Here is a 16,520-nt window from a genome sequence, read left to right as displayed (position 1 = left end):
AAATTATTTACGTTTTTGGATTGGCAAATCTTGTGTTGTTCTATGTAAGGCTATCTGAAACAACTGAATGAATCCACATTGTTCATGTTGCTTCATTTAAACTCATCTGTGTTAATATGAGAATAGCATAACTAAATTTACGAGCACACGAACAAGAAAATACTAAAAGCATCCATAGATGGCGTATGGCAGCTGGAAACAGACACTAAATTACATGTTGAAACAACAAAAGACAAAATCAATTGAATGGTACTCGCGATTCCCTGACGGAACATCTTTCATAGGACGCTAGAAAAGGACACAAAATAAATGCAAGGAAACAATGGAAGTCAATCATGCCATTGTTGGAGAAAAGCAGTAAGGAAACAACAAGACAACACCAAAATTAGTAGCAATCAAGATCAAAATATCCAATTCATCAACGAGTACGAGCTAAAGCAGGTTCCTTATTGCGGTTTAACTTTGATCACTTGTCCCTTTCCCATGTATTTCAAAACATCAACTAGAGATTCCCACTCCAATATTCATGTACACAACTGCCTACTCTATACAAAATGCAAGTATCTTCTCCCAGATGTCGCAATCTACCAATAAAAAGACATTCTAGCACCTTTGGGAGACCGGCCATCTCAGTCGCATACAGAAATCACAGAATACAAAGATAGATGCAGAATAGCAAGTGCCAATATCTCTTCATTCATTCAGGAAGTTTCTTCCAGGCGAAACATCGTGATCTCTTGCTGTTTGAAGTACCGACGGTCCTCTTCGTCAACAAGAACAAGATTCAAATAGTATTTCACACTAAATTTGTTGTTGATATTGCGGTATGTTGGTGTCAGTTCATATGGACTAAGGAAGAGTCTAATGGGTATTGATTCACCTGTCAATCGAGCACAAATATCAACAATATATAACCACAAGCCAACGAAGAAGATGACTGCTCAACTACTAAAAGATGACGGAGTATACCTCTGACTGGAGCACCATCCATCAACTCAAACTTGGCCAGCGTCTCTGTTTCAACATGGGTATTTGCCCCAGAACCTGTTGATTCTCGGCGCCTAATCTCAAGATCCATGTTCTTTATCTTAATTCTTACAAGGAGAAAATATATTTTTCCTATGATGACATCTTTCAGGTGATACCTGTTATGAATTATAATACACATTAGAAAAGGCAATTACAATCAATAGATGCTTCCATGCAAAAAAAAAAGACAACCAACATATACAGAACATGTTTTTTTTTCAGGATCAGAGCACACAAACACACACACTAACTAAACCAAAGCTGTTCCCCTCGTGCTAAAGCAAAACATCTAAAACCAGGAGTTAGTTCACTTCAGTAAAGATTGCAACATTGTAATAATTGAGACGGTGTTTAGTGTAAAAATCCAAACACAATATATTTTTAACATTTTACTCACTTGCTTTTGTTGTACTCAAACTCAATATGGAGGCAATCTTCAATACCAACTTCCATCTGCAAGTTTAAACAATAGAAACCGATAAGCACCCTTAGCAGTGCAATTCTCCTCAGATCTAAATGTCTCAATATAATCACCATGTCAGCCATTTTGTTACAAGTACCATGCCCATTAATCAAACTTTTGAGTCGTTTACACCCAACCCAGCAAGCTGTTTAAATTACTTTCCTTTTCATGTCTCTGTGACAATGCTATATGTAAATGTAAAACACATTAAAAAGGAATACTACCTTAATACTATTGTTGATTGATGGAGGCGGGCTATAGTTGCGCACCTGATTCAAAGAAGTCAGATAAATAACTCAGTAAATAGTCAATATAGTTACACTCGAGATCTCCATGAAACAGATTTAAATTGGAAACTAACTAGAAAAAGAGATTGAGATGCAGAAACTATTATCTGATATCCAACCCTGCTCCTTCTCCCGATTTGTTTTTTCTTTTTGGTGGTTCCACCAAAATGCCCTAGACTCCTTTTTTCTTTGTGATAAAGGATGAATTCTGAATGCCCTTAATATTCAAAGGAAAGAGGTAAAGGCTACTAGACTAGATGATCAAATTCTGTGCTACACTAAATGAGTGGTGAGCGTAGGCTATTGAAAGGGTGTATATGTTCGATAAAGATACCAAGAACAACAACAACATACTCAGTATCTATATCCTTTATCTTTTTTTTTTGATAAAGCAACCAAGAGCACAGGATTGATTTATTAACTCTAAAAATTCAAGAAATGGAAAGAAAGAAACATATGTAATTAGGACATCATAAAGTATGTCGACTATTTAAGATTGACAAAATATGAAAGGAAGAAAGAGAATGTTACCACGAAGTCTTGATATTCAACTATGCTACCGGCATAACCACGGCTGATAGTAATTTTAAGGATATACCTAAAGCCAGCACAAAATCCCAGAAAATTATTGTTAGTAATCTGGCATAAGATCTATCAAGCTGCTGACAAGACAAACATTTCAGCCAGAACATGCAAACAAGGACTACCAGGAACAACAAATTAGAAAACATAATTGGCACACCTACACTACACAAATAGAATGGCCATTCTTTGGTTCAACTCACCGTGATTTAATTTCGGAACACCTCCCTCAATATTAGTTCTATCTTCCATTCAGCTCTTTAAAAATTTATATCACCCCTTTTCAAGACCTCAATAAAATGGTAGAATGATAGCCCATTTTTCTCTTTTTGGTTAATTAACTGTTCCTTCATATTCTTCTGGCTAATACGAGTTTTTTCAGTAAACTGCCTCACTTTCAGACATTTGAGGTACTAATTAGCTCTATCTTTAAGGACGACCAAACAAAACTTTCTTGATTTCCATGTAAAGAAAGAGAGATGCAGAGGGAAGAAGTAAATGAAGATTAATAATGAAAGAACAGGTTTAACATACACTGACAAGTTCAGTCAATGTTCAAAGTCCAAACATTCTCAGATGCCTAGGATATAGACATTTACTAACTACTCAAAGCATCCAATTTGAATATGAGGAAAGAGATTCCTATGCCAAAATGAAAATTCTGATAAAATTAGCTTATTTATAAGAAATGAAAACAATCTATCTAAAGATGAGAGAAAGAACCTAGCAGAAAATGATGCAAAATGCACCTTCCCAAAATAAAAGATCTTATTCTTACACTTCCATTTAAGGCATAAAAAGATTCTTTTTCCTAGTGACAATGATGTCCAGGGAAACTTGTGCACGCTTAGACTTAATCCACCGGTTTACCTGCTACCACCCACTAGCACAAGCATTGGGTAACTCTGTCCACCAAGGCTTAGACAAATAGGAAAAAATCACAAGGCTAAACTCACAATTCTCCCCCACTTCATTGACCACTCAACCACACCCTTGGATGCAACACACAAAATGAAATGCTTCATACATCCTGTACTTCTTTTCCTTCATACCTCACTCTATCATCTCCAATTTCCATTCTCATCTTCACTCAATTATTTTCTTTACTTCCTTAGACCATCTCCAACCCTACTCTATTTTACTCTCCATTCTCTATATTTGGAGAGTAAAATAGAGAATGTCCTCTCCAACCACTCTCTATTTTACCCTCTACTCTCCAATTATAGAGAGTTGAATAGTAGTTCTCCAAATTTGGAGAACTACTATTCACACTCTCTATTTCACTTTTTGAATATTATATTATTATTTCTACTATTTTGTAATTAACATATTATTTTTCATATAAGGCTATTAATTAAATCTCTAATATTTGCAATTCATTTTAAATGTAATATAACATTTTTTTAAAATATTTAATTTTATATATACTACTTTCATCTCGAATTAATAATATTTTAAATATTTTTTTAATTTTCGTGACTTTGTGATACAATTTGATGTTATTATTAATTTTCACTATGAAGAATGCACAAAATTTAAATGATAAGATAAAATTTTAATTAAAAAATATAATACATAACATAATAATTTAAATACAAGATAACAATACAATACAATGCATAACATAATAATTTTAAAAATCACAACAATAATTTAGTAATCCGGTAGGTCGTTTCTAGATTTAACGATATTCGAAAAAGGAATTAGTGTATGACTTAGAGAAGTTGTGGTTGTGCTTGTTGATTTCTTTTTTCAATTATTCGTAGTTGTTCTTTAGAAATTCAGAATAAAATATAATTTAATATTAAACAAAAAAATTCAAAAAAATATTTTTTTATATAACATGAAATTATATAGGATGATTATTTGGAAAAAGGAAAGAAAAGATTTATATTATGGAATAAGAAAACAAAAATGAAATAGAAATAATAATATAATATTGAGGAGAGAGAAGAAGATTCTTTTTTAGAGAGTAAAATAGAGAATTGGGTTAGAGTTGGTTGTTTGAAAAAATAGAGAACTCTATATTTAGAGAGTGAAATAGAGTGTAGGGTTGGAGATGCCCATAATCAATTAGGCAATGGTTGTGATGATGAAATTGGTTGGTGGTGTTGATGGTAAAGCCTGAAAAATGTGGTGATTGACGATGTGGTGGTGGTAGTTGGAAGCTGTGCTAGTTGTGATGGTGGGGGTGGTTGACAGTAGGGATTGATCGCAGTGGTGGTAGTGTTTGATAGTGGTGGTGGAGGTGGTAACGACGGTGACTACATTGGTGATCAAAGAATGTGTGGTGGTTGATGATGTGATGGTGGTAATTGGCGGCGGTACTAGCTAGGATGGTGAAGTTGGTTGGTAGTAGGGATTGGTCGTAATGGTGGTGGAGGTGGCGATGGTGAGGGAGGTGGCGTAAATGGATATAATTATATTGATGGAGGTGATAGGTTTGTGTGGTATGGCTGACAGTAGTGGTTGGCAATGATGGTGGTTGTGATGACAGAGATAGTTGACGAGATAATGGTGGTTGACAATGGTTGTGGTTGATAAAGACCTAGAGGGTATTTGGATTGGCTTATTCTAAATAGCTTTTGGCTTTTAAGCTCTCTTTTATATTTGGATGTGTTTGGGAAAGACAAAGTGCTTTTTAAGCACCTACTTTTAGGCCAAAAAAGTACAAAAATAAGCTAAAAGTCAAAACTTGGGTATGACCAACTTATGGCTTTTAGCTTTTAGCTTTATACTTATAAGCTACTTAAAGAAAGTCAATCAAAAAAACACTAGTTAAATGCTTAAATCTTACTGAAACAAATGCACTTAATGGCCTAAGGTTTGAACCATTCAGATTCAAACCTCCATTAAGTACAAATAAATGAGACTTCAGATCTCATCGCATGTCCTTTCATGCCATTTTATAACTACACGAAGTCATCACTATAAACTTTCAAAAGAAGGTGCTCCACTCATCCTAATCTCAATTTTCAATCGATCTTTGGAAAGATACATCCATTGGATAAAGGCATGGAAATCACTCCTTCATTGAGAAATTTTAATCACTAGTTCTCATTACTCTCATGTCCCAATATATGTGACACTCTATCCTATTTTAGTCAATCCCAAAAATAATGACATTTTTTCTATATTTAATAACAATTTTACTTTAAACTTGCAATCTTACCCCTAATGAGAAGATTTATAGCGTAGGAATTTTGATGACTTGTTTTAAACCACAAATTTCAAAAATCTTTCCTTTTCTCTTAAACTATGTGCCCAATCAAATATCTTCACATAAATTAGGACGAAAGGAGTATATAGAATGACTAACTTTCGAGAGACTAAGTCATTACATAATACCTGACTCCAAAATATATATTATTCTAGAGATCACACTATGCACGCTACACTCACTAACATCTAGCGTTCTTGTGGAAACTGAATCAATACCTTTACAAAGACAATCCATCTGCAAAGGAAATTCCGAAGGTAGAGTTGAGTTGAACAAGGAAAGAGCCCTATGGACTAGATGGATCCAAGGGCTACATCAGAGTGAATCCTAGGCATGGCTAGGACATTTGTTCAATTGGGTTTTCGGAATGCTTGGACAACAAGATAATAGTTGCAGAATTAGGAAAACCTTGAATATCAAAGGTAGCTACATCACTGCAAAGAGATACTACTATTGACAGTTTGGTGTTATTTTTTTAGAATTGGTACTTATTGAGATTTACTTATCCTTATATACATGTTGAGTCAGCATAATTAATTATAGCTAGAATTAGTTAGTGCTGGTGTTAGTCAGTTACACTTGTCTGTTACACAGTTAAGTAATTAGTGATTTAGATTAGTGACAGCTAATTGACAACTGTATAAGACCATCTCCAACCCAACACCAAATCATATTTTGGTGTCAAATTTGGTGTTTTAGTGCTCCAACCCAACACTAATTCTTACACTACTTTAGTGTGTGAATAGTGTTACACCAAATTGTGCAAGACTATTCATCAATACCAAATCTCTGTTATTTATACTATATAAAACTTTTGAAAATAAAAATATAATTATATAATATCAAAGAGAGAAGAATATAACGAAAATATTATTTTTTAGTGTAAAATTTAGTGTAGTGAGTTGGAGATGGTTTGCACTAAAATAGTGTAAAATTTGGTGTTATGGACGGGAGATGCCCTAAGGAACTAGTAATGTGTATACATTCAAGTACATTCTCTCAGAAATGAAGTTGAGTATTATCATCTTCTCCAAAATATCTCTCAACGGTGCTTCTATGGAACCATTTGTGCATTGCTTCTTAGCTGCATCTACAACAACTTCAACTTAGTTTTTGATATGGTGTCAGCGCCAGGTTCTTCTGTTTGTTTTCTTCTCGAACCTTCGTCGTCGAAGGTCGTGATTAACCCATAATTGTAGGTTTTGAACTAGAGTTTTCCCATATCCAGTCAATTTGATTGTTTCGATTGATCCACGTGGCGATTGAGCAACGCGAAAGGTCTATTGGTAGTGGAAATGGTAATGGATAAGTTGATTCCAGCAATCCATTGTACATGCGTCCTTCCGATAGTCTTGGTACAATGATAGTTCCAGTTCCCTTCGATGGAATGGGATAGCAATCCTGGAGAAGAAGTATTCTTCGCGCCCTAATTGACTAGAACAAATTAGGTTTTATTAATGGAGAATGTAAGAAACAAGAGCTCAATTCCCCCCAATTCTGGCAGTGAGAGAGATGCAGCGACATGGTGACTTCCTGGATCTTGAACTCTCTGTCTAAAGAGATAGTGTAGAGTATGTCAATGATTCAATGGAATTATGGAGAGAGCTCGAGGACAGATATGATCAGACTAATAAGGCAAAGCTTTACCAGATTCAGAAGGAAATCAATGATTTGACTCAAGGTAATCTCGACATCACTACATATTACTCGAGAATGAAGAAATTATGGGAGGAATTGAGCACCTTAAGCAACAGAAACCAGTGTACCTACACTTGTGTGTGGGGAGCGAAGGAAAGTTCACACAAGGCAGAACAGGATAGTAGATAAATTCAATTTCTTATGGGGGTGAATGAAGTCTACACCGCAGTGAGGGGGAACATCTTAATGATGACTCCCTTTCCTTCTATGGCACAAGTTTTCTCAATTCTGATTTAAGAGGAGAAACAAAGGGAGTTTCGACCTAACAACATGATGAACATGGATTCTGCAGCACTTGATGCTAGGTCATCTGGGACGTGAAACTTCAGGATAGCACTCTTCCAATCATAGCCCAAATTACCTCTCTAATGGTAACATTGGAAACCTCTCCAAGGGAAACTATGTGGACAAGTCTAAGTTGTTTTGTGATTACTGTAAAAGGACGAGGGACACAAGGGCAAATTGCTACAAGCTAATTGGATATCCCGCACCAAACCCCCAATCAAACCATCACAATCAAAAGTTCAATGCCACTAAGAATTTCAACGTAATCCAACACAACAATATAATCCACCTCATAGATACAATAAAGGAAAATGCATTGTGGCAAATGTACATGGGATGCCAGTCGATATGTTGTTTGGAAAAGGGGAGGAACCTGAGACAAAGGAGGATGATCAACCCATTAACATGTCCAAGGAACAATATGGTAATGTAATGACTATGCTGCATCACTTCCCGATGAACAGTTTAGGAGAACACACAAACAACCTCAACTTGGGAAATGGTTCAATGAACTTTGCAGGTATTGTGGTTTGCACTTCCTCAATTGATTTTGGCAAACCTTCATGTAGACATTTTGAATCAAAATCTAACTTATGGATATTAGACTCGGGGGCTTCGGATCATATGTCCTTTAACAGACTTTCTATGACCAACATTAAGACCTTGCCATATCCTATTTTGATAAGCCTACCTAATAGATATAGAGTGAAAGTAATTGAATTAGGAGATGTGATACTTACACCTAAAATCATCTAGCATAAGGTGCTAAATGTGCAATCTTTCAAGTTTAACTTTATTTCCATCCATTCCCTCACAGCAAACCTCAAAGGCATTGTCTTGTTTACTGATACTACTTGTTTGTTGCAGGCCCCTTCCATGAAAAGGCCTCAAGAGATTGGTAAGTGTAGGGATGGTATCTAATTCTTGTGTTCAAGATGCTTGGGAAATGGTAGTGCTACTTCCACTGCTGATGCTTCTACCAATGTTGATGTTCCTTGCTTCTGCATTTTAAATTTTGTAGCAAATAAACAAACATCTTCTTTTCATTCTCTTCATTCATGTCATTTACTTTCAGATGTAAATAACTCCATTTCAAGCAATAAGAATGAACATTCTGTTTTCACTCCTCACTTGTCTCACAATGTAAATTTGTTGTGGCATAATAGGCTTGGTCATGTTCCTTTTGCAAAAATGAGAATCATAACCTTGATACCTGCCAGTTTTTCATGCAAACAACCTTTCTTATGTTCACTTTTCCCTATGGCAAGACAAACTAGATTGCCCTTTTCAACCACTGAATCCATCAAAGTGTTTGAGCTATTACATGTGGATCTGTGGGGACCTTACCATGTGCCTACTCATGATAACTACAAAGATTTCATCACCATGGTGGATGACCATAGCAGATCCACATGGACACAATTGTTAAGTTGTAAGAGCAATGCTCTACAAGTGATCAAGACTTACCTTTACATGATTGAAAATCAATTTAGCACCACCTTGAATTTGTAGACAATGAAGCCACTTCTTTCTTTTTGTCAAAATGCATTGTCCATTAAAAGTCTTGTCCTTACACACCACAACAAAATGGTGTGGTTGAAAGTAAACATAAATACTTGCTTGAGACAGCGAGGGTGTTGTGGATGCGAGGAAGTCAATTAATTTAAGTAATTAATTATATTTTTAAGTAGATTAATTTATTATTTATTTATAATTTAAGTAATTTTATTTATTATTCTAGAATGGGGTTTATGTTTCATAGTTTCATAAGGATTAGGTTAAGCTATAGTTATTAGTTTGGAATAGGATTTAGGTCTCCTACTTTCATAAGAATTAGGCTTCATATTGATGTAATAAAACTCCTATTTAAAGGGCTTTTGATGAATAAATCAGTAAGTCATATTTCAGCAAAAAGCAAAAGATTAGAGTTCTCTCTTCCATTGAACTCTAAGGTTTCAGTCTCCCTTTAAAGAGCTGAAGAGATCGGAGTTCTCTCTTTTAATGAACTCTAAGGTTTCAGTCTCCCTTTAACGAGCTGAATTTATTATATCGCCTTGTGAATATATCCTTCCCTAAAGATTCATAACAATTCAAGAAGAACGTGCCAATACAAAAACCCTAATGGACTCTACAATTGCAGCAATGGAACAACGTCTCGGTGAAAGAATTGTCCAACTCATCCAAGAACAATTGTCTAGATTGTGAGTTGGCTCCACAAAACCAGCAACCCATAGATCAACAATTCCTAGTACTAAAGGCAATACACCACCTATTCAACTAGGTGATAAGAATCATCCAACAAGTGGTAATTCACATTCGATAGTACCAAGTTATGCAAAGATGAATTTTCCTACTTTTAACGGTATCAACAACCCATTAATTTGGGCACATCGTTGTGAACAATTTCTTGAGCGATTTAGACCTCATGAAAGTTACAACTTGATGCGAATTAGTCAAGCTTCAGCAAGCTGATAGAATTGAAATTTATCAATGCCAACTTCAAGATAAATTGGCTAGGGATGGAATTGGATAATTAAGTTGATACTATTCCAGATCTTCTAAATGATTCGCCTGAAATTTGAGCTTGAGGACAAGCACTTTCAACGTGAGGGGAGTAATGTTGTGGATGCGAGGAAGTCAATTAATTTTAGTATTTAATTATATTTTTAAGTAGATTTATTTATTATTTATTTATAATTTAAGTAACTTTGTTTATTGTTCTAGAATGGGGTTTATGTTTCATAGTTTCATGAGGATTAGGTTGCGCTATAGTTATTAGTTTGGAATAGAATTTAGGTCTCCTACTTTCATAAGAATTAGAAATGAGTAAGTCATATTTCAGCAAAAAGCAAGAGATTAGAGTTCTCTTCCGTTGAACTCTAAGGGGTCGTTTGGTAGAGTGTATTAACAAAAATAATGCTTGCATTAGCTTTGTGTATTAGTAGCACCTTGTTTGGTACCTTTTTTCATGCTATGTATAATTAATGCAAGCATTAGTTATACACTCTACTGTGTATTGAAAAGTGTATTACTAATACCATAGATTTCTAGGTATTAGCAATCTTTTTTGATAACAAATAATTGTAGCTTCAATTAATTGATAATTCTCATAAATATTAATCCAAAATGGGAAACTGGGACAAATAAACTAGGAAGTTATGATGCCCAACCTTAGAGGAATGATCACTAGTCTAGATTCAAATCTATATATAGTACTAAATAAATCTCAATGGAGGAAACAAACAATTATATTGTCACTTCATCTGTTCATCAAAACAAAGCAAGAAAGAAACATTATAGATAAAAGTATCATATATATGCTGCAAGGTTCCAAAACAAAAGAAACTTACCTAAGTCGAACATTAACCCCATTGTATGTTTCATAGGGCATTTCAACAGTTGAAAACTCAAAAGGATATGTTTTCCTTTCATAAATTTCACCAGGAACATCCAGTTCTCGGACTACAAGGATAAACATTAAATGGAGTAAATGAAGCAATACAAGGAAAGAAAACCAGTGATAAAGAAGAAGTATGATTCTAAATGGATGTCAAAGCAGTAGATTTGAGTATTCTATTTCAAATAACTTGTAGCACCTAAATAGCATACCCACTAATACCAAACTTGCATACCCCCTAGACAACAGCTCAAACTGAAAATGACCAACGTATTGCAGTCCAGCAAAGACAAGTATAAGTAGCACAACTTAAGAGGTAAACATGCAACAATTGGCAATGGAAGAACACCAAATTTTTGGGGTCTCTGAAAAAGTTGTCTCTGAACCATGGATAAATAGAACAAAGGGAAAGGTTCAAGCAAAAGAATGAACAGGGCAGCCTGGCACCACTACAATGCTGTGATGGGAGTAATAGAAAAGCAGTAGATGAAATAGGGGAAAGAGAGTCTAGCAACCTCAACTAAATTTCCTAGGAAAAACCACTAAAGGAATGCTGCATAATGAACCTAAGAACAAAAGTGGCTGTACAAAGATAATAGAAATTAATCCTGATTCTACATCCTCTACTATGAAGCAACTAAAATATTGAGAACCTGAAAAAAATTCCAGGCCCAGCTAAATTTAAAGTTAAATAAAATTGGGTCTACAGCTTATGAGTCAACTCCTAAGACAAGTAAAGTGAAAAGAAAAGAGAAACATTAGACTACTCTTCTAGGTCCCATGAACAGGAAATATGGAAACTCACAGAAAAATCAACATACTAGAATACCCATACACTCTAAAAACTTAACATAATCTTCCCTGACAATAGCTCATAAGTCAGAAGCAACAGTCAAATTTAAACAAGAAAGCCAATATAGCATGTTTTTACAGGTTCACCCAGCAAAGGAATAAATTTCTCTCTTCTGTTTCCACTTGCATCATGTATGAAATACTCACCAAGGGAGGTGAAGTCGTAAAAGTTCCCCCTGTCAAAGTACATTTCTGGACAAGAAAAATATTGCAACATGAATTAACTCTCCATAGCAGGAATATCAGGAAAAAAAATTAGAAAACCACAGATGTAGAATAAGTAGATTGCTGCATAGCAAGATAAGGACTGAAAATGAAACAATTATACCAACAAATAATCACACATGTATCTGAACTAAAAATTTACAGCAGCGGAAACATGAACGTACAAGTGAGAAGCTGCAAGAAGGAAAGCTTGCTTTCCCTTTTCGATAAGTCAAGCAGATGTTCAAATTGTCCAATGCAGTTTAGCCGTTAAAAGAAGATACACACAAAACAATTATACCAGCAACCAAAAATTTACCTGAACGAAATAGTTGTACCAAACTAAGAGGGTGTTTGGATTAGCTTAAATTAAGTATTTTTGGCTTTTAAGCTCCTTTTCTATTTTTGTGGTGTTTGGGAAAAGATAAAATGTGCATTTAAGCACTTACTTTTAGGCCAAAAAGTACAAAAAATAAGCTAAAAGTTGGGTATTCCCAACTTATGGCTTTTAGCTTATAAGCTGCTTTTAAAAGCCAATCCAAACACCCTCTAAAACCTACATTGGAAAGCTAGTTCTTCCTTTTTTGAAAGTCAAACACAACCATGAATGACGTGGCAAGGGTAAAATAAGGAGATAGCCAAGCTTATTTATTGAAATATAGGATAACTGACTATGAAGATATAAGCATATGGACTGAAAACTGCACTCATTTCTCAGGTTGATTGCAAGAAGCATGTATGAATTGAAATATAGGATAACTGACTATGAAGATATAAGCATATGGACTGAAAACTGCACTCATTTCTCAGGTTGATTGCAAGAAGCATGCTACCTATGTTACAGAGAAACAGACTTTCACCGTAACTTTTACTTAGATTGCCAGTAACACAAAGTGGTTACCTTAGTCCAACCCACCTTGAACACCTTAATGACAGAAAAGGAAAAAAAAAAGTAGAAAGCAGATAGCAGAAAGATTGGGTATATTGATATGTGAAGGTCAAATTAGAAAAGATCAATGTAATTTCATTCGTAATCTGTGCACTTGATTCGAGGACACGAGACTGAAAATCGCATGCGGATAAAAAGTTGTTTAAAATTGTCACGAGTCAAAGCTCACCTATCTGACCAAGAAGCTCAACTTTGATCCCATTATGTTCAACCTTCTTTCCTGATACTGGTTCTACAGAAATCTGAAGTCATAATGAAACTATATTCTCAAAGAAAGGTCTTGAAACAATTAGATACTTTTCTACAAGTAACAAATAAAAGCGTATTATCATAATCATTAGTATGCTACATGAATAATACCTTTCCAGCAATGTTTTCTTGACTTTGGAAAAGTGGCACCATAACAGTTTGACCATTTTCCTTCTTCAAGGGGACCTAACAGAAAATAGTACACCAAGCAAGCAGTCAACTTGTAGAGTCAACAAGTCTCCAATTTTGTTTTGACACTTCTTCAGTTGAGATAGGTTGCACCTATTTTTTTTTTCTTTTCTATTTTTTATTTTTTCGGATAAGTGAAGTAGGTTGCAAGGAGGAGCTGAAGGAAGAAGGCAAATTTCATCGAGAAAATGCAGATATTCGTGAAAACTCTGACCAGTTAAACCATTACTCTGGAAGTCGAATTCAGCAATACTATCGACAATGCTAAGGCCAAGATACAAGACAAAGAAGGAATCCCTCCAGACCAGCAAAGGCTGATTTTTGCTGGTAAGCAGCTCGAGGATGGCCGCACCTTGGCGGACTACAACATCCAGAAAAAATCAACTCTACATCTAGTGCTAAGGCTTCATGGTGAGAATCATTGAGCCATTGTTGATGGCTTTGGCTAGGAAATACAATCAGGACAAGATGATATGCCGCAAGTGCAATGATCGGTTGCATCCTCATGCTGTCAACTGTCGCAAGAATAAGTGTGAACACAACAACCAGTTGAGGCCTAAGAAGAATATTAAGTAGATGCTGAATTCCTATTGCTACCGACTTGTAGTTGCTTGGATTTTCTTATAAAGAAAATATTGCACTTGGATTTATTGTTGGGTTTCCTGTTCCTTTTACCTTAGAGATTAGTTGACTTGTATTTGGGAGGTATTGAAGAGTTTTTGCTACTTTCCTAGTTCTTGCAGGTGCCCAATCTTAATCAATTACTTAGCTATATGTTCTTATAAATAAATTTATTTATTTTTTAAAAAGGAGATAGGTTGCATCTATTTACATGCATATTTTAAGGCAGTACATCTTGTTTCACAGTTCATCTGCTTTACACTAATTAGACACATAATTACAGCATTCATCTGATCTGGACTTTGATATTAAACTTCTCTTTTTAAATATTTTTGGGGGGGGTGTACCAATAATGGAAAATGTAACATGCTTATTGATACTACTCCCTCTAAAGAACAACTCTATCCAATTCCCTGACTTTAAGTTACTATCTTATGTCACCTTTTCTCTATTGGCACAAGTATAAACTGGGTTTGTGGTTTAATGATTTTTGACTATCTTTAACAAGGAGGTATCATGCCTTATTTTCTGATAATTACATTGTCTGTCATGCAAAAATAGCTTTTGTTGTTTAGGGGGAGGGGGCCGGAGGGGATAGTTTTGTCATATAACAATAGTGCACCAAATTAAATGAAATTTCATGGACAGCAAGCAACAAGGGTGAGCTTTGATACACAATCGATTAATTTATATTAAGCAAAAAGACCAATTAGCAGCATATAGATCATCAAAGGGGGGGAAATATCTCATGGAACAACAAGCTGCTATTAGCCGAAACAAAGAATATATAGTATCTCAGCTACTTTTTTCCCATCCAGGTTGTGAAGTTGATATTGAGCAATTTCTGCCTACTGGCTGTCTTACATGACTGAAGACAAAAGTGTTTCTACTAACGTGACTAAAGCTCCTGATCAGGTAATAGAATAAAATTCATAAAAATAATAAGCACATTCATGAGCTAAAGTTGCTACACGTAACTGTAGAAACTATTTCATCAATATCCACCAAAGGCATCATCTTGATTGACAAGTGTTATAAACATGATAAGTTCTAAGAGACTGATAACTTACCTGTTTGCGGGATTTTCCATCACCAAACGTGATTGAGATGTTGCATGCTGGCTTGAACGCTCCAATAATATAATTCTGCAAGAAGTAGTCCCAATCATTTTAAAGGGCAGAAATCATGGCATTTGTCTTAAAATTTGGCATTTATGCATTTAGATTGCATACAGATTAAGTTAAACCGCATATATGAATGCGGGGCATATAACTGATGTTGAAATTGAAAGGCCAATTACTCATCACACATAGGTAATTACATTACACATACATATATGTTTGCATAAGAAATATATGTCCAACAAGAATAAGCAATTGGTGAAACTTTACCATGCTAAGACAAGTGAATAGTGGACCAAAATCCTCTTAGAAGAATCTGCAAATGAAATAGTTCAAGATTAGTTAAAAGTTAGACCGTAAGACAATGAAATCAAAACCCTAAAGCAGTGACTTTAGACCCCAAAAAATAAGGGCCTCCAATGAATCAAGAAACCCCCAAATTCAGTTCGATCAAATACAAAAACATACCGAAGATGCAGAATTCGAGCAAGAGGCAAGATTAAAGGAAGAACCAAAAGAACTGAGCAGACAAAAGATGAAGGAGATACATACATAAAAGAGACGACCAGATCTGATGAAGGCGATGTAAAATGGAGTATAAATGGTGAGAAGCACCGTATAGCACACTGGAAGAAAATGTTACTATTATTATTAATTAGAAAGTTCGTTTCTATTTATATGTATCACATTTTAGATGGTAACTGGCTTAACAAACTATGTTTTGATCTCTCGTTCACTTTTATTTGCATATTGTTTTTTTTAAAGGTTAATTTGATTAATTTTCAAAAATAAATTAAATAACATTAATTCAATATTTTAAACAAAAAATTTAGATATTCAAAAATTATACGAAAAGTACTATGAATTACAATTTTTTGCATATCAATATGATGGAAAAAATACAGTAAAATGTTAGTCAAAGTTTTTATAGTTTGACTCTAAAAAGAAAACTATGACAATTAAAAATGTATGGAGGTAGTATTTTATTTTTTTTTGAAGTCAAATTTTCAATAAATGAACATAAATTAATTTATTTTGATTAATTAAATTGTCCAATGAACATGAATGTTGCTCAAATTCATACTTTCAAGGTTAATAACTCTCAAGGATAAAATAAGAAGAATAGCGTCATTTATGCATTGATTTTGTGAAAATGACAAATATTAATAATTATATATTTTTTGTAAAGACAACATATAATAGAAACTGAAGAAGTATAATTATACTTAAAATTGTAGACAAATAGATTTACATGTACTCTTTATTTCTTAATTTATTCAATTTGAATCAATCATGTTTTAATATTGACTTTGTAAGATGTTTTATTAAACATTTCATCTCAAACTAATTAGACTATCAAATAATTAAATTTAA

The 16,520-nt window shown here is 34.4% G+C and overlaps 1 protein-coding gene and 1 pseudogene across 2 annotated transcripts; one reads left to right on the top strand and one right to left on the bottom strand.

The window, feature by feature from the left end:
• Positions 1 to 462: 462 nt before the first annotated feature.
• Positions 463 to 15,812, bottom strand: LOC125838340 (vacuolar protein sorting-associated protein 26A). 2 transcript variants are annotated; one of them, XM_049517404.1, is made up of 12 exons: positions 15,699 to 15,812; positions 15,417 to 15,462; positions 15,096 to 15,170; positions 13,327 to 13,401; positions 13,136 to 13,208; positions 11,961 to 12,005; positions 10,915 to 11,026; positions 2,311 to 2,377; positions 1,717 to 1,761; positions 1,427 to 1,482; positions 970 to 1,145; positions 463 to 880 (listed from the first exon to the last, which is right to left on the bottom strand). In XM_049517404.1, the coding sequence occupies exons 2-12, from the start codon at positions 15,417 to 15,419 to the stop codon at positions 702 to 704; spliced, it is 906 nt and encodes a 301-aa protein (XP_049373361.1). In that variant the 5' UTR covers positions 15,420 to 15,462; positions 15,699 to 15,812; the 3' UTR covers positions 463 to 701. The 2 variants fall into 2 exon arrangements, with proteins under 2 accessions (XP_049373361.1, XP_049373360.1); XM_049517403.1 differs by having other exon boundaries at positions 15,615 to 15,786.
• Positions 13,593 to 14,201, top strand: LOC125838341 (ubiquitin-like; annotated as a pseudogene).
• Positions 15,813 to 16,520: the final 708 nt, after the last annotated feature.

The sequence above is a fragment of the Solanum verrucosum genome, unplaced genomic scaffold, assembly GCF_900185275.1.
Source record: "Solanum verrucosum unplaced genomic scaffold, falcon-dt-bn FXZP01000150.1, whole genome shotgun sequence".
Classification (NCBI taxonomy): domain Eukaryota; kingdom Viridiplantae; phylum Streptophyta; class Magnoliopsida; order Solanales; family Solanaceae; genus Solanum; species Solanum verrucosum.
This window is presented reverse-complemented; position numbering and strand designations above follow the sequence as displayed.